At 37.8% G+C, this 17,654-nt stretch overlaps 2 protein-coding genes and 1 long non-coding RNA gene across 5 annotated transcripts; 2 read left to right on the top strand and 1 right to left on the bottom strand.

The window, feature by feature from the left end:
- Positions 1-55: 55 nt before the first annotated feature.
- On the bottom strand, positions 56-12,109 carry asb2b (ankyrin repeat and SOCS box containing 2b). 3 transcript variants are annotated; one of them, XM_008400080.3, is made up of 9 exons: positions 11,992-12,109; positions 7,680-7,826; positions 4,775-4,944; positions 3,905-4,060; positions 3,574-3,819; positions 2,449-2,620; positions 1,018-1,603; positions 540-693; positions 56-436 (listed from the first exon to the last, which is right to left on the bottom strand). In XM_008400080.3, the coding sequence occupies exons 2-9, from the start codon at positions 7,787-7,789 to the stop codon at positions 309-311; spliced, it is 1,722 nt and encodes a 573-aa protein (XP_008398302.1). In that variant the 5' UTR covers positions 7,790-7,826; positions 11,992-12,109; the 3' UTR covers positions 56-308. The 3 variants fall into 3 exon arrangements, with proteins under 3 accessions (XP_008398302.1, XP_081459486.1, XP_008398303.1); XM_081603360.1 differs by lacking the exon at positions 11,992-12,109 and adding an exon at positions 9,453-9,505; XM_008400081.3 differs by lacking the exons at positions 7,680-7,826; positions 11,992-12,109 and adding an exon at positions 5,146-5,529.
- On the top strand, positions 3,732-5,009 carry LOC103458935 (uncharacterized). The gene is made up of 3 exons (XR_532646.2): positions 3,732-3,860; positions 3,940-4,094; positions 4,785-5,009. It is a non-coding gene; the product is annotated as an uncharacterized LOC103458935 (long non-coding RNA).
- Positions 12,110-13,860: 1,751 nt separating the features above from the next.
- ccdc197 (coiled-coil domain containing 197) lies at positions 13,861-17,649 on the top strand. Its single transcript, XM_008400084.3, has 9 exons — positions 13,861-14,061; positions 14,146-14,188; positions 14,275-14,451; positions 14,538-14,695; positions 14,770-14,852; positions 15,697-15,869; positions 16,381-16,491; positions 16,586-16,702; positions 17,391-17,649. The coding sequence occupies exons 1-9, from the start codon at positions 13,958-13,960 to the stop codon at positions 17,559-17,561; spliced, it is 1,137 nt and encodes a 378-aa protein (XP_008398306.2). The 5' UTR covers positions 13,861-13,957; the 3' UTR covers positions 17,562-17,649.
- Positions 17,650-17,654: the final 5 nt, after the last annotated feature.

Raw genomic sequence — 17,654 nt, 5'->3', positions numbered from 1 at the left:
ACTTGTGTGCTGTCACGGTTTCCCCTTTTAACAACAAAAATCTGTCTTTGTCGGATAATGTTTGCCAAAATGATTTATTTTTAAATAAAAGACTCAAATTCCCTCAAGAAATCCTTTTGGCAGCCATCTCTGAAGGTCTCTTAAAAGCACAACGTAAATGACAGATTAAAAGGCCTTGCTGTCGCATTGCTTCAAGTATAAATAGATATTTAAACAGAACAGATTGAAGATACGACTAAAAAAAGAAACGGGAAGATAAATATAGTGGTGCATAAAAAGACAAAAATCTGAGGTTTATCTGTTTGAATTCAGCCGTCAGGACTCAGATATGTTTTTAGTCTGTTTGGCAGAGGCAAACTTGTAACAGATTTCCTGTTTCTCCCCATCTGAGTCCAAATCCTTAATCTGCAAAGGTGCTGAAGTGGACGTGGAGACACTGGAAGACGAGATAAGAACGTTTGTTAAAAAAAGTAACGTGTTTTTCTATGAGGAAATGAAAGCAAAGTGTTTCCTTGCACTGATTTTTATCTGGCACCTACATGACTTCCTTTTGATGGCGCGCCATTCGTCTCTGCTGTCCAGGAGCGCAGAGAGTTTGCTGCACAGCTGCACCTGGCCGACGTAATCCAGCAGCAGGTCTATGACCGGGCCGGCCCATTTACACGTGGCTGGGGTTGAGATCCACTCGCAGAACTGAAAACCATGAAAAAAGCAAAACAATCTTCATGAAAAACCCAAAACCATGAAGCTCTAGTGATTCTGTTTCATCTATTTGTGTGGAACTCTGGGGGACACACAGAGTGGCTTTAAAAAGAAACTGGAGACAGAAGTAGCAGAAGACAGTCAAAGACAAAAAGACCAGAAGACGAACATAGCAGAAGACAGAGACAGATGTAGCAGAAGACAGCCAAAGACAGAAAGACCAGAAGACAGAAGTAGCAGAAGACAGCAGAAATAAATAAGTTCATACTTCTGCCTATTTTGTCAGTGTGAAATGTGGTTGTTGGTTTTGCCCACCTGTGTCGCCCGCTCTGGCCTTTCATCACCGCTTAAAGGAGGTAGACAGTCATGGCCGCCAGCAGTTCTTGTGTCGGATCCTCCGGATTGAGGGTGGGGCGCCGCACCGTGCGTACAGGTGAAACAGGCCTGTGCGTCACAGCCGTGGTCCAAAAGGCACTTCAGCACAGCTAGATTATTCCTGCTGAGCGCAACCACAGCTGGGAATGTGGTCGCCAAAGACGGGAGCTTGGCGTCCAGGTCCGCGCCTCGCTCCAGCAGCAGCGTCACGGTGCTGACGCAGCCCTGACGCGCCGCCATCAGCAGAGGGCTGACCGGATCCAGGCTCAGGTTTGCACCGGCGTTCACCAGCACTTCCGCTGTCCTCCTGCTGCCGTGAGCGACGGCGAAGTAGAGAGCGGTGGCGCGCCGGTCCGCGTACTGGACGGAGCGGCTGTGCGCCAGAGTGGCGTTCACGTCTGCGCCTGTTTTGAGCAGCGCGGCGGCCGCTGCGTGGCGGTCATGCTGCGCTGCCAGGTGCAGCGGGCTGATCCAGCTGTGGCGCAGCTTGGCGCGGCTTGTAGCGGAGACCAGCAGAGAAACAATCCTGAAAACACGACGTGTGATCACAGAACTTGTATTACAGAATGAAACTACTGAGTACTAGATATAGATATTAGATTAGAAGAAAAACAGGAGGAAATTTCCGCCAAAATACTTAGAAGTTTTGAGATTCATCTCAGAAATTTTCAAGAGAAAAACTTTTGTAAATTTCCAAAAGTTTTTCCCAGCAAATGTTCGACTTCCAAACTAAGACATTTTCTTTTTTTCTAGAAAATTTCAGTTTTTATAGCAACATTTCAACTTTTGAAACTCGTATTTTGAGATTTATCATAAATTTTCTAGAAAAAAAAACATAGGAAATTTGAGTTTCAAATATTTCTGCGTTTTTTTCTAGCATTTCTTTGACTTTTCAAACCAAAAAATGTCCACGTTTCTTTTCCAAATTTTTTTGATTTGTCTAAAAATTTCTTGCGATTTATTTTTACTTTTTAGACAAAAAAAGTCAGTTTTTTCTAAAATATTTCTGATTTTGTTCTAGCATATTTTTGACGGTTCACCCCCAGAAATGTCCTTGTGTTTTCTAGACAAATTACAAGATAAAAAAAAAAAAAGTACAATTGGTGCTTTTGGTAAATTCAGGTCAATGAACTACACAAATCAAATATTATTGCTTTATCTTTTTTTTTAAGAATAAAAATGGAATAAAAAAAGGGGGAAAGTAACAAAAATTGAACTTGATATAAAAAAGTTTGAGAAAATCTGGACTGGATGCTATGTTGATGTTTGAAATTAAAATGAATTTAGCATAAAATAAGCAAGCTCATACTGTTCCCTCTGTTCCCTATGAACCTGCTGGTTTGTAATAAAGTAAGAGACATGCAGACTCACTCATGGTGTCCAGACTGGGCAGCAACGTGCAGAGGCAGCAGCCCAGAGTTATCAGAAATGTTGGCATCTGCGTTTTTAGAGAGGAGTAAAGCAACGGCTTCCTGGTGTCCGTTCCTGCTGGCTTCATGCAGCGCTGTGACACCATCGCATGTCTGCATGTTCACATCCGCACCTGAAAAAACAACACTTTTTATACAATTTAAAATGTATGGCAGCATATTGGAACCATTGCAGATTGATAACTCAGAATATTCTGCCAAAAAACTCTGAATTTTTTTTAATTCTCAGAAAAAAAGAAAATTTCTGAATTTGAAAAGTCTGAAATTTGCTAGAAAAAGTTGAGAAAATTTGAGATCTTCCTGTTTTTTCCTAGAACATTTCCAAAGTTAATATGAACATTTCTGAGTTTTTATCAGAAAATTTTCAACTTTTGGACATCAGAGATGGTCATGAGTTTAAAAAGTCATGAAATTGGCAGAAAGAGCTCAGAAATTTTGAGATCAATCTAAAACAAAAATTCCAGAAAAATAAATTCAGTTTGTCAGGTCAAGAATTTGAAAGAAATTTTGATTAATCTATGAAATTTTCTAGAGAAACTTTCAAAGAGTTTCAAACTCAAGAGATTTCCTGATTTTTTATGGAACATTTCTGAGATTAATCTAAAAAGTCATGTTTTTCTCACAAATGTTCAACTTCTGAGACACAGAAATGTTCAAGTTTTTTTTTAGACAATTTCTGATATTAATCTAAAATTTCTGAATTTTTCTACAAAATCTTCGACTTTCCATACTCAGAAATGTCCTTGCTTTTTCTCTCACAAATGTTCCTGTTTTTTCCTAGAACATTTCTGAGATTAATGTTAAAAAGTTTGAACTTTTTGAATTCAGACATTACATTTTTTTCTAGAAAATTTCTGAAATTATATAATCTCACAATTTCTGAATTTATTCTTGAAAATGTTAGACCTTGCAAACTCAGAAATGTCCTTGTTTTTTGGGAAAATTTCTCAGAATAATGTCAGAATTTCTCATATTTTTGACAGGAAATGTACTTTCTTTCCTATGCACAATGACCTTAATACGGTTTGTAAGAATGAAATCAGTGACTGTTTTCTTCAGGAGCTACCTCTCTCAGTGAGGTAGCACAGCGCCCTCTTCAGGCCTCGCTGAGCTGCTACAGTGAGCGGTGTGATGCTGTAGGTGTTTGCTGGATTGATTGTGGCTCCAGCTCGGATCAGAACCTCACAGATCTCCGTGTTTTCTCTGGAAACGGCCTCATGGAGGGCCGTCCAGCCCTGACTGCACCGCTGGTTCACGGAGGCACCGTGTGACAGAAGAAGGTTCACCATGTTCACGTTTTCCAGTTCACACGCTGTAAAGACAGAGAACTCAGCATTTCACACACACACCCGCGTACGTCATCACACTTCTTAGCAGCTCTGATTTCACAGCTGTACCTTTATACAAAGGAGTCTCTTTGTTGCTGCTGCAGATGTCGGGGTCGGCGCCTGACTCCAGAAGCGACTGGACGCAGGGCAGCTGTTCACAGGACACGGCCAGCAGCAACGCAGTCTGCTCCTGCAGCGTCCGCTTGTCCACTGAGCCTGGATGGGCTGCAGCAGAAAGAAAAACACCCACAAAGCAACTGTAAGCATTTAGAAAACAGCTTAACAAAGTTTATTGGATCTGAGTTTTACCAGAAGTTCAACACTGGCTAAATTCAATTTCTTTAAAGGGGATCTGTTATTCAAAATTCACATTTTGCATGTTTTATATACTGCACAGTGGCGCAGTTGGTAGAGCTGTTGCCTTGCAGCAAGAAGGTTCTGGGTTCGATTCCCGGCCTGGGGTCTTTCTGCATGGAGTTTGCATGTGCATGCGTGGGTTTTCTCCGGGTACTCCGGTTTCCTCCCACAGTCCAAAAACATGACTGTCAGGTTAATTGGCCTCTCCAAATTGCCCCTAGGTATGAGTGTGTGTGTGCATGGTTGTGTGTCCTGTGTGTCTCTGTGTTGCCCTGCGACAGACTGGCGACCTGTCCAGGGTGACCCCGCCTGGAACGTTAGCTGGAGAGGCACCAGCACCCCTCCTGACCCCACTGAGGGACAATGGTGTAAAGAAAATGGATGGATGGATTAATAACATGGTGAAAATATGACTGAAAAATGAACACCCACATTGTTTTCTTTCTCACAAGCTAAAGGAATACAGTTATTGCTGTTGATTTTTTACTGCACTCCATAGCCTCCATAACAATAATTAGGATCTCAAGTCTTAATTTCTGGGAATGTGGAGAAAAGAGTTTAACTTAGATTTATATTTATTACCTTTCAACAGAGTGTTGAGGCACCCAGTCTGGCCAGAATAGGCAGCATCATGCAGAGGAAGCCACCCGTCTTTGTTTTCCTTCAGCAGGCTGTGGGAGGAAGATGCTGCCAGATCCTTCAGAGTTTCCACATCTCCGCGCCTCACGGCAGAAAACACCGGGTCAGCATCCCTAAAGGATTATAAACACCAGAAAATTAGGATTACAGATGTAAAATAAAACAACATCCTTCAGGATTTTACATAAATTCCTCTTATTCCGTCAAGTTGACGAGAAAAAGCTGTAATGTTTGTGATGCGCGTTGTGTTTCAGGACAGCAACCGCAAACACCGAGCCACCATAAACGCATCATCCGCTCAAACAAAGACTCACTCCGGCGGTTCTGGAGATCCTCCGCGCCGCGGATCATCTCCGCATTTACGTCCAGCGTTTCGGAACTGCGATAAATAATCGGCGTAGCTGAATTTGGTCATTGTTGGCGGCGGATTTTTCGCAGCGAGCGCCGCACAGGGCGCAGCTGCTGTCGGATTATTTTGGGAAAGAAGCGTCAGGCTGCGGCTTGACGGCTGCAGCCTTATATGTCAAAGACATCCAGAGAGATAAGGCAGAAGATAACGCTGCTGCTTTTTCATTCCAGAACAAACCACAAACTTAAAAATAACACATACAGTGATTGGTGTCGTGTTTTTTAAAAAGTCAAAGCAACTTTTTTTCAGTCCACATCGACTTGTAAATGTAAAAGTATTTACCAGAATGACAGAAACTTTGAAAATGGTCACAAAATAGCGAGGCAAGGTGTATTTGATCTATTTTATGGAGCTACATTGGGGTCATAAAGGTTGTTCAAATCTAAAACAAAATGAAATGGAATATATATTCCAAAGAGTGAAGGAGGAAGAGGATGTGGAGGACAGCATCACTCTGGCTGCTGAGCCGCAGAGCAAGAAGAGCAAAAAGAAGAATAACTCAGCTAAAGATGGTCAAGACGTGAACACCGAGGCCAAGGCTGGAAAAAGAAGAAAAAAACAAAGAATATATATTCCATTTCATTCATATATATATATATATATATTATATATATATATATATATATATATATATATATATATATATATATATATATATATATATATATATATATATGTTGAAACTGGAAAATACAGTTTGAAACTGGAAAAAAAAAATCAAAACTACTTTTAAGATTCTAGGGGATTTTTGTTTCAGTGTTTTTATTTTTAATTTTTTTGTTCCAAACTTTTAAAAAATCAGAAACTGGACAGTAGTTTTTAAAAAAATATTCAGTTTTAGATCTTAAAAAAAATAATAATTTGACACTGAAAAAAACATGTTCAAGGTGTTTTTAACTAAAAAAAAAACAAACAAAAAAAACTATAGAAAAAACCTGACATCTTAAAAGTATTTTTAATTTTTTTCAGTGTCAAAACATTTTTTTTTTCATATTTATGTTTTCAGTTGCAAATTTTGTTGAGTTTGAAAACATTTTTTAGTGTAATTTTTATTTTCAGTTTCATTTTTTAAAATCAGTATTAACATTCTTTTTTTTTTTTAGCTTCAAAATACTTTCAGTATTTTTTTTTCTTTTAAACACAATTTATGGCCACATTTTACCTCCATAAAAATAATGAATTAAAATTATGCAGAAGTGAGGTAGAGTACTCAAGAAAGGAGCGTTACATATTTATACTCAAGTTGAATGAAAAAGTAGCCTTGCAAGAAATTACTCAAGAGTTTTAAAAAAAGTATTTGTTAAAAAGGTGACTCGAGTATTAACTGATCAAAAAATGAATCACTTAATTAATATTTAGAAACAAAACCATCAGATGGACCAAACATATGTAAATAAGTAATGTAATTTTTGGTACTTTAAAGATGAAAATGAAAATAATTCATAACATAATCAAAGATAAAATCAGGTAAAAGAAAATTTATTTCCAAAGTGTGCCATGGACACACTCGTAACACGATCTCTGCACAGAGCTGCTTTGTTTAATAAATGCAAAAACTGCTTTTATCTCGGTGAGCCACTCAAGTTCAGTGAGCGGCAGTTAAACCGCAGGGGGCGGGGCTAACCCGGTCACCGATAAGATGTAAACGTCTGACGTCACTAGGACGTGCGTCTGCAGGAAGCCGCAGGATTTGCTGCTCATTCAAATTAAGGCCACCTGCAGTCATTGAAACCTGAAGCTGCAGTTTTCTTTGTGTTCACTGTAGATTTTATGGTTTCAAACTTATTAAAACTGAAAAATACAAATAATCCTCACACAACAAGAAAGATTTATAAAATAAACAGAATTGTAAAGCTGTTCACTGACATATCAGATGTCTTTCAGTGAGTATCTGTTTTACTTCTCTTACTATATAGTTTGTAATTCAAATATTTTGGTACTTGAATTAGGACAAAACTAACTTTAAACTGTTTAACAAGATAAATACACTTGTTTTAAGTTAATAATTCCTGAATATATACTTTTAAAAAGTAGTTCCACTGGCAGACCTTTCACAAGATGTTTTCCCTGTTTAAGTGAAAAAATCTTATTTATCATATTTACATTTGCATTTAAGATTACACCTTTTTCTGTAAAAACTCAAGTGGCATTGTTTTAGTTCCACCTGATTCAAATTCACTAAAACAATGCTGTACTATTGCATTTTAAGGAATAAAATGCTTATTATCTTCTTTAAAATAGGAATTTAATAATTATTTGCATCTTGAAATGTATTTCTAATTGGACATAAAAAACCTAAATAGTTTAAGTGAAAATTCTGCAATTTTTTGTCTGATAATCATCAGAATAATCTGATACTAAAGTAGTCGTTAGTCGCTGCTCGGGTCTGTTGAGATGCTCAGTTTGTAACAGATTTTATTTTGCATCTGTTTTCCGTACCTGAAGAAGTTTGGTGAAATGAGGCGACTGTGGAGGCAAACAGATCGTCTCTGCTTCAAATCCCTGTTCAGTCTGTTGTAAAGAAACCTGTATCTGCTGACCGCCGTCATCGCTGCCGTCTTCTTTACAAATAAATCAGAATAAAATCTGAAAAACACATTTAAAAAAAAATGAATACAGGCTGTGCAAACCCAGGGCTGTAGGAATATGTCCAATGTTTTTGTGTGATAAAAGGCACAGGGAGCAGAGTGAGAGTTCAGTATCTCCTCAGTGAAAAAGATGAACACGGTGCTGGGAGCAATCAGAGGTTTGAAGAGGGGATTCCTTTTAAGGTCATGCTGTTCGGTTCAGTCTGCTGCTGCAGGATCACTGACCCATAAACAGCTGCAGGAACTACTTACAGTTACTCAGTTACATATACGTCAGTAACCTTTAATTAATAATTTAAAAAATTACTTTCAGGAGTATTTTTACTCTGCTGTACTTTTTACTTTTACTCAAGTAATTTTATTATGAAGTATTTTTACTCTTACTTAAGTAAAATTTAAAACAAACACTTTTTAGCCAAAAATTCACCAGACACAGACACACACCTGCAGTTTTTGTTAAAGTTTTATACGTTTTTTATTAAATTAACTGATTAGGAAAAATGTTGTTTTGCCTGACTTTGTTATGTTGTGTTACTGACATGAACTATTGTCATCTTTGTACCTTAAAATACCAAAATTTCCTTTAGGGGTGTCCTTTAGGGGTTCGTTTTGGGTAAAATCAAGATCATAAATGCTCTTAAAGGGCCGGTTGTGCCAGAATATATTGATAAAACCTGATCACAAACTGTTAAAATATCAATGAATTCTTAAACTTAAGTAATATTACTGAACATCTTTTCAGTCCCTCCAGGATTTCATGAATCTTTTTGTGATTTTTTTGCAATAAAAAAATCACAAATATGTGCGATTAAAAAAAAGAGAAAAAACTTTTTTTTATCACATATTTAGCAAATATTTACAATGTTTGTGTTTATTTATGACGGTAAATGCAACTTTTTTATTACCAGCTGTATAGCTCATGTACTACAATCTGACATCAATTAAAGCTGAGGCAGCTGTTTAGTACAAGTAAGAAAGTTTTTGACAATTGTTTGAGAAAAATCTGCAATAAACTCCAAACTAAACAAAAAATTGCAGGGATTTATTGATTTTGCGTGAATTTACACAATAATTCTCAAGAAATTGGATGGACTGATTGATATAATTTGGCAGTAAATAAATCAAAACTGCAGTAATTTGATTGACAACTTATATTTAAGCACACTTGGTGTTTTGTCTAGAATCTAGAGGGCCACATAAAAAGCTATGAGCGGTCTGGATTTGGCCCACTGGCCTTGAGTTTGAAACGTGCATTAAATGATTGACAATATGATCAGTTACTCAGTACTTGAGTAGACGTTTTACCAAATACTTTTTTTTTAACTTTTACTTGAGTAAAAATATGTTCAAGTAGTTCAACTCTTACTTTAATTAAATTTTTGGGTACTCTGTCCATAAAGGTAAGATAAGGCAAGGTAGTTTTATTTATATAGCACATTTTCAGCAAAGGCAATTCAAAGTGCTTTAAATCATAACTTAGGAATTACAACAAGAAACAGCTAAGAGAGATGTTTATTATTCCATCATACCTTTAAAACCAGCCAAAATACTAATTAGATTCATAAACAATAAGAGCAGGAACACAAACACAAATAATCTGTTGAGCTTAATTTTAAAGACTCACCACCACAAAGCTTCGTTCATCCTCTGCTTTTAGAGAAGTTTCTCTCTGCGAAGCAGCCGGCGGAGTGTGAAAACATGCTGGAGGAAACCCACAATTACAGCTGATGTTTGTTTCACAATCACTTCTGAGGAAGTATTTTTTAAAAACGCTTCCTTATTGTGAACTGGAGGTGGCCCCTAGGTTTTGTCATGCACGTTTCCTCAGCACACTTCACCAAATTCAGTTGAAGATGGAGGAAGAATCTCGTTAAATTTACTGTAGCATTGCTCAGATTTGGCATTTCTGTTCAAACTTGTCATTAAACGTTTCATAACAGTCAAAAATTTTTGACATTTTTCTTCACTGTAAAATAAATGGAAACATTTAAAAACCTGCACTCAAAGTACAGTGCAGTGGAAAAACAAGTTTTAAATCAACATATCTTGGCTGCAAAGCTTGGGTTTGTCTAAGCTTTGCAAAAACAAGAACAAGTCAGAACCATAATCCAATTTATTAACTGTTTTGTAAAGTTCACCGTTTCTGTAAAGCAGAAGTTCATGTGACGTTTGCCTAAGTTATTTGTTTTTATTTTTAAATAAATACAGGATTGACTTGCCCAGTGGTGTTTATCAGGAAATACCCAACTGGAAAAAAGTGAGCTGTTCCATTGAGCTGTCATGCTTTGCTTCAAAGAATTAGATTTTATTAGCAGGAATGTTTAGCCAGAAAAATAACTGGTTTTATTGTTATGATGAGTAATGGTATGTTCCTGTTGGCAGCAGAAAAGTGCTTCAGTACTTAGCAAGAAAATACAAAGTAGCAGAGCGACGTGAAGTGATGTGTAATAGATTTGGGGTTTTACATCTCAAATCTTGAGAATAAACATTATATATTCCTAAGAAAACCTTATTAATTAACAGATATTTACACATGTAAAAAGACACAAATTGATTTTTTTTTTTCTCTGGTTGAAGTTAAATCAGATCAAACTTCTTTTGTTTTACCAAAATTTATCCTATTTACCAAATCTGTAAAAACTTAGAAATATTATTTATTAGAATTTTTTTCATAACTTTGTTTGAATTCAGAACCTTGTATATAAATCATCAGTATCACTATATTAGATAATTGTTGTCTAATATAGTGAAACTTGTCCTGAACTAATATAGGCTTAAAGGCCGCTCAGCAACGAAGACGCCATTAGTCCGAAAGAAATATAACACAAGGACATTTTTGGAGAATTGTCCTGTGTCTGTAGAAACTAAAATGCAGCTGTTTGGCCATAATGACCAGTGTTACATTTGGGGGAAAAATTGGCATGCTTGCACCATCAAAACGGTGAAGTATGGCGGTGGCGGCATCATGTTGTGAGGCTGTTTTGATCCAGGAAGAACTGGTACACTTCATAAAATAGATGGTATCATTAGGAAAGAAGATCATGTGGAAATATTGAAGCAACATCTGAAGACAGGAAGTCAAAAATGGATGCATATCAGTCTTCAAGGTGGACAATAACCCTAAACATTCAGGTAAGGTGGTTATAGCTTAAGTTATAGCTTAAGGACAACAAAGTCAATGTTTTGGCGTGACTTGATGTCAATATGGAAAAGTTTTAGTTCGTTCTGAAAAGAAGTGTGAAAGTGAAGTGGCCTACAAAATGGACTCAGTTAGAGAAAGGAAACCCAAAACACTTACCCCATTTCAAAGACAATTATCCCTAAGACTAATGTGTTAAAGTTATCCAAAAAAATCTCTAGAAATAGTCCTTGCCAATTTTTTTGGCATTTAGCAAATTTAAATAATTTTGATTATGCTAACTGACTTAAAGCAAGAAAAATTTGTTCTGATTTAACTTCAGACAGAGAGGAAAAAGGTATAAATATCTGGCTCTGCCTTCAGCCTGTGACATCACACTCAGGTGAGTTTTGTAACTCTGTCTGCCAAAAATGTGAGTAATGGAGGATAGATTGTGATCAAAATCAAAGACAAGCCTGACTTCCTTGTATTAAGGTTCAGTTGAGTCGGTGTTTTTTTGAAGGTCTAGCTGTTGAAGTTCCAGCGAGCTCCGTTTGTTTTGCCCTCATTCACCTATAAATGAACTGAAGTTTATTCTGGAAGAACATGTTTGTTGAATGGCGAGTTATTAGGTTTTATCTCCAGCAAGAGGAACCAAAAAGACTGCACAGAACGAACAGCCTTCAATGTCAAAGTGAACTTTGTTGGGCTGACAGCTGAGAATGTGAGAAAGAGGCGTAAGATTTGTTTCCAAACCCAAAATGGTTTCGGTTAACAGCTTTCCGATCCAACATTTGTTGGACAGGTATTCCTACGTGATGTTTTTTTTCTTTTCAGACATGAGTTAGGTTAAAAACAAACTAGTTCATTGCCCACCATTGTGTGGTTTGTTTGTGTAGGAAAACCAACAGTAAACATTCCTTTGTACTTCTGATTATCTGGATTTTATCAATTTTTTCGCACATTTCCTGGTTCCATAGAACCTATTTTAGGTTGCTAGTGCGTCCAAATTCATAAGTTACATCCTCCTAAGGACCCAGTCTACCTGGTGGATTATATCTTGATCCATCGTTGACCGTCCAGTTTTCAGGTTTGTTCCCGCCATTACTTCAGCAGAAGTTCTTTCACTTAGTTACCATAGCACAAGGTAGCTGTTGCAGTTTGTTTCTTACTTACTTAATCCTGTATAGTTAATGAGTTATTTAAAAAAAATACAAAGATATTTATGCAAATGACAAAAGCCTTTCAGCTTCTAACTTTTATACCACGACCGTTACAAAAACAAATATCTCTCATTTTGCCCCATAAATCAGTTACGATTATTTTAATCTTACATTTTTCTGTCTTCTGTTATGATTTGTTCAGTTTTGTAAATGTTCAGTCCCATTAAAGCAGGGGTCCCCAAACTACGGCCCGCGGGCCGGATCCGGCCCGCCTCCACATTTGGTCCGGCCCCCTGAACAATTCCTGAGAATATTCAGATTTTTTTTTCATTTACCGTATTTTCCGGACTATAAGCCGTTTATATGTGGATTTTTCTTCAACCACCAGGGGACTCTTTAGCAGGAAGTGAATCATTGGAAGTCTGGTTACTTGCGCGCCAACACTGAGCCCACAAGCAGCAAAATGAGTAAGAAACAGATCAGATGTCTTTGGAAAGTTTCTTTGCAAAGGGGAGAAGGCCAGAGAAGAGACAGGAGAATGGATTTATCCCGGAGCAACACGAACCGATTCCAGTCACGAACATCCCGATTCCAGAGGATAATCCAGTATACACCTAACGTAGCGGGAATTTAGAATAACCAAACACGGATGACGATGTAGAAGTGTAGTGTGGAGTCATTTTAAGAGATAAAAGATGTAACAAAAAGAAAAGGCGGTGGGTAAAAGACGACGGGAGCAGCCGCTCTATTTGCTGCATTATGATTTGGAGGTGGATATGTTTTTTCATAGTTAACATTTTTAACTGAATAAACATAATAATGATCTTTAGATTTAATAATAAACATTTCCACATATCATCTCCGATATCCTCCGGACTCTCAGTGGCGCTGTGTCAGCTGTTTGGGATTCCCCTCTGTTCTGAGTCACTGCGCTTTTTGATTGGCTACTTGTCACATTCAGCTGTTTGTATTCTCGTTCCAAGTCAGGGAAAAACCCCACAGGCTGCGATAAAAGGGCCAAGACAACCCAAACAGGGCATATTAATCAGTATTTAGTGAGAACACCAACATGCAGAAGCCTTATCTGACTGTTCATCTCCCCTCCCCCTCTCCCCCCGGGCCGCAACAAAATTTCCAAGTCTTGACCGGTCCGCGGTAATAAAAAGGTGGACCACTGATTTAGCACATGCTAGTAGCAACACGAAGGATCAGCACTTTTACTGTTACAGGTACCGTTCGGAAATTACCGTAATCAGTTCAGTTAAATCTAATCTTGGCAACTTTTTTCTTTTTCAACCATAATAAATGTGATATTCAATTGACCTGTTATGACTCAAATTTTGGGTGTCCGCTCCCCGCTGCTGCAGTTGCATCGTTGTGGAAAACCGGCAGAGATATCTGAGGCTTAGATGTATGTTTACTGATTAAAAAACAAAAAAGCAACTTTGGGGTTGTGGCTTATGGTCCAGTGCGGCTCATAGTTCGGAAAATACGGACTATAATCCTTGGATTTATTCTGTGAAGAACCCAAAGAGGGTTATTTGATTGTGCTTTCTGGAAAACAATATATATTGTCATTTAGGCACTCCTGCAATTGTCACACTTTTTCTCTTACAAACTGACTCCGGCCCCCCACCAGAGAAGGAAAACGTTATGTGGCCCTCACAGGAAAAAGTTTGGGGACCACTGCATTAAAGCGTAAAATAAAAACTCTTCTCCATGAGTTTTTGTCAGGCATTCTTCTGGGCAGTCTCCGTGGTGGTTGCCAGGCAACAGCTACACAAACCCAGGAAGCAGAGTGTTTGTGTTTCATGACCAGAACGACGGGGAGACACATTTATAGCAGAAATGACAACGCCTCCTGTACCAGTTCTGGACGGAGACTCTTGTCCAAAACTTCAGATGAAAAAACGAGTGAAAAATGTTTTTGTTACTCAGCCGGAGGACCCGAGGTAGGCCCGATCTGCTCGTTATGGACAGGATATTCAAAAATGTCTTGACTAAATCACATTGCTAATAACCATTGGTTTGTTTAGAGACAGGAAAAAAGAGACGATGTGCATATCTGCTACAACAGAAGTAAGGATAAATGTTACACATTTGTTAAATGTGTAACAAATGTTATGCCAGAGTTGGATGTCCCTGATTATTTTTTTCATGTCTAGACTTCAAGCAAACTCTTAGAGGTTGGAGTGAAAGCACTAAAAAAGGCACTTATTGCAAGAAAACAGGCTGAGCTGCATGAACTGGACGTGCAACTCGCACTCAAAACACAAGATTTCAGGAGCTGCATGGAGGCCCTTGCTAATAGAAGGTCAGAGTTGGAAACTCAACAACAGCAGGTGAGGTGATATTTCCTAAAATTACTGCAACTGCAGGAAGAAAAATAAATCCAGTAGCGATTTTTGGCTTTGGATTTTTCTCCCAGACTAAAGAGGAGGAGATGAAATTTGAGAAGTTTGTGGCTGAGAAAGAAGTGAAGCGACGAAAAGCGCTGAAACAGTGTGAAGCAACTTTGGAGCAGAACATCCTGAAACAGAGACAGATTGAAGATTTAACAGAACAACTGACAAAACTAGAAACCAGGTGAGGATGTGAAACAAACAGTTTAATAATGTCAGAGGCTCCTGTTGTTTGCTAAACCCATATTAAACTTACAGGAGACAAGTTTTAAAGCAGAGAACAGAAAAAAACAAAATCTACGAGGATTATCTGATGAAAACTCTGGATCATCTCCCCAGCAGTAAGTCCAAATATGTACACTGTATAAAAAGTTATTTTTTAAAATCTCACTTTCTGACTTTAAGGATTATTAGGTTTGTCAGAAAGTCTTCACCCTAGATCAGTGTCAAACTCAGTTTCATTTTGGGCTGTATCCAAATTCTGAATGTTTTTAAAGGGCCAGTTGTCCCAGAATGTATTGATAAAACATGCTAAACTGTTAAAGAGTCTATAAGTAGCTGTTTGTTTCTGAATTCAATAAGTGTTTCTTAGAATTAGAAACACTAATTAAATAATGTTGAACATTTTTTCACAGGATTTCGTGATTGCTTTTGTGGTTTTGTAATGAAAATCACAGTTTGTGGTGTTAATTTAGGAATATTTTAAGGATTTTTTCCAATATTTGAGCTAATTTATGAGGTGACGTCTTATTACTCGCCGTGTCGATCACAGACTATAACTTGACATCAAGTAAGGCTGAGCCAGCAGTCAATCAAATCCAATGTTTTTGGTTAATTTTGAGACAAGTTTGCAGTAAAAATCAGAAAAAATATGAGCTGATTTTGTGTGAATTCTGAGGGTTTGTGAAAAACTAGAAGAACTTATTGATGTAATTTGGAGACTAGAGGGCCACATAAAAAGATACGGCGGGCCAGATTTGGCCCCCAGGCCCTGAATTTGACACATGCCATAGAAAGTACCCCGTCTCATTATTTTGTCATTTAGCAAACAAAAATGTTTTCTGTAATCCTAAGCAGGAATAGTCTGATTTAACGTCACAGTGAGGAAAAAGGTGCGTGTGTTTTTATACGTTGAATGTTTGCCAACTTGCTCTGCTGGAACAAAGTGTGTGCGATCTCTTCCAGTTCCCCGCCACAACAGCAGCGAATCTTTAGCCATGCCGATCATTCGACGCCATGAGACGCTGTCCGTGACCCACCAAGAGCTGCTGCAACGTTTGAGGCGAATGGAGGCGGCGGTGGAGCAGCAGTGGCGGCAGCTGCAAAGCACGAAGCAGCAGCACAGCATAACAACGCTGGTTAGAGATCTATAAACGTTCAGATCAACAGGGCCGGCCTACGCCTTTTTGGGGCCCAAAGCAGATTTTCATTTGAGGCCCCCGATACCGACATGTCAACACCAGATGCTTCATCATTTCTAAGCTACTCTATGTTATTGTTAGCATCATTTATAATTAGTTACATCGTCCTAGTGTTGTTATGGCTTATGATTTTAACCTTAAATAGTAGCAAAATTAAAATAAAGGATTTTAAAATGCAGAGTGGCATTTATATTATTTTAACTATTTGTAAACACTAAATTTACAGAAAACAAATTAATATCTTGTAACTTTTATGAAAATAATACAGAAATGTGCAATAGAATTTAGTTTGTATTATTTTAAATATGTTTATATTTTGGTAGGTTGGGCCTCTTGGGGCCCCCCTGGTGGTGTGGAGGCCCTAAGCAGCTACTTAACTCCCATTGCCTTGGGCCGGCTCTGGTTCTGAATATCATGCGACTTTAATGTTTGCATCTTTCATGCACAGATGTCCAGTAAACAACTGTCTGAACTGCACAGCGAGTTAGAAAGCCTGAAAGAGAAGAACAGGCAGGTTGAAGTTAACCTGCTGATGAAACGAGGCGTATCCAGAGAGAAGGTGTGACTTTCTCAACATTACAGTTCAAAGATGGTTAATTTACAAAAAGTAGAACGGCTCTGAAAAAAATGCAACATGCATTTGTGTCTCGCAGGGAGAGGAAGTTGGAAAATTACTTCTGGCTGTCAACAATCTTGCACAAGAGTGTTACATCCCAGAATTTGGACCGCTGGAAGGCATGAGTGTCCTGATTATGATGGACATGGTGAAGGTAACTTTCTATACTAACAATAATACAGGAATAACAAGGAAGATTACTTTTATAACTACAGTTATAAGGCATATCTGACATATTCTTTTCTTAAAAACAGAAAATATTTTCAAAAAGTGGCTTTTATATGAATCATCCCAGGCTAGGAACATTACCATAACCCTAACCCTAACCCTTCAATTACAAGAACGTTGTCACAATATTAGCAAAAAAAAAGATGCAATTTTACTAGAAAAAATTTGTTAAAATTACAAGAAAAATGTTTTTAAGAAAAAAGAAAAAGTTATTAAAGAAGCTTCAGTTTCTCAGATGGTGCTATCTATTTTGTCCCTCCAGAACCACAAAACTCCTGCAGCATAATGCTGCCACCCCCAGACTCCACACTACAGATAACAGTTGTTACGGTCAAAAACTTCAAATTTATTACATTACGTCCAAAATGAACAAATGCAAACAGAAACTTGGTTTTTATCTTGCTTTTGGGGGAATGGCTTCTTCCTCTCTGAAAAGCATCCATTGGTTTGACTTTATTTAACTGAAACTTTGGGAACTAACCCATCAGAAGTTTACATGGTTGTATTATATAAATATGACAAAGTATTTAAGTTTAGACACCGATGGAATAATACAAACAAACGTTTTGTGTCTTTTCCTACATGTTTTCATCGATTAAAATCTCGTTTTCCAGGAGTTTGTTCTGGACAAGGCGGACACGGAGAGGAGAGTGAGGAGGCTGGAGTCCTGCTCCACCGCTACTCTGACCGACAAACGATGGAGAGAGTCGCTGAAAAGCATCGGCAGCAAAACTCAAATCAAAAGCTCAAGTAAAGCCAGTAAAATCAGCGACTCGTCCAACTGATTCTGTCGTTTTCATTTTTTAACATTTTTTACTAAGCTTTTATTCTGCTTATTACATTAAAGTGTGTTTTTATGGCTTGTGTTTTGAACCTCT

This window comes from Poecilia reticulata, chromosome 22 (assembly GCF_904066995.2).
Source record: "Poecilia reticulata chromosome 22, P_reticulata-male-v2, whole genome shotgun sequence".
NCBI lineage: Eukaryota > Metazoa > Chordata > Actinopteri > Cyprinodontiformes > Poeciliidae > Poecilia > Poecilia reticulata.
The sequence above is the reverse complement of the archived record's forward strand: the minus strand, read 5'-3'. Positions and strand labels throughout refer to the sequence as shown.

What these genes read in the sequence shown, in the direction of transcription:
- ccdc197 (XM_008400084.3), top strand. Translation starts at nt 13,958, where the DNA reads ATGACAACGCCTCCTGTACCAGTTCTGGACGGAGACTCTTGTCCAAAA. An exon ending in ACTCAGCCGGAGGACCCGAG is followed by an intron (nt 14,062 to 14,145) that starts GTAGGCCCGATC and finishes TGGTTTGTTTAG; the next exon opens with AGACAGGAAAAAAGAGACGA. An exon ending in TGGAAACTCAACAACAGCAG is followed by an intron (nt 14,452 to 14,537) that starts GTGAGGTGATAT and finishes TTTTTCTCCCAG; the next exon opens with ACTAAAGAGGAGGAGATGAA.
- asb2b (XM_008400080.3), bottom strand. Translation starts at nt 7,789, where the DNA reads ATGACGGCGGTCAGCAGATACAGGTTTCTTTACAACAGACTGAACAGG. An exon ending in ATTTCACCAAACTTCTTCAG is followed by an intron (nt 4,945 to 7,679) that starts GTACGGAAAACA and finishes ATAATCCTTTAG; the next exon opens with GGATGCTGACCCGGTGTTTT. An exon ending in CCTCAACACTCTGTTGAAAG is followed by an intron (nt 4,061 to 4,774) that starts GTAATAAATATA and finishes TTTCTGCTGCAG; the next exon opens with CCCATCCAGGCTCAGTGGAC.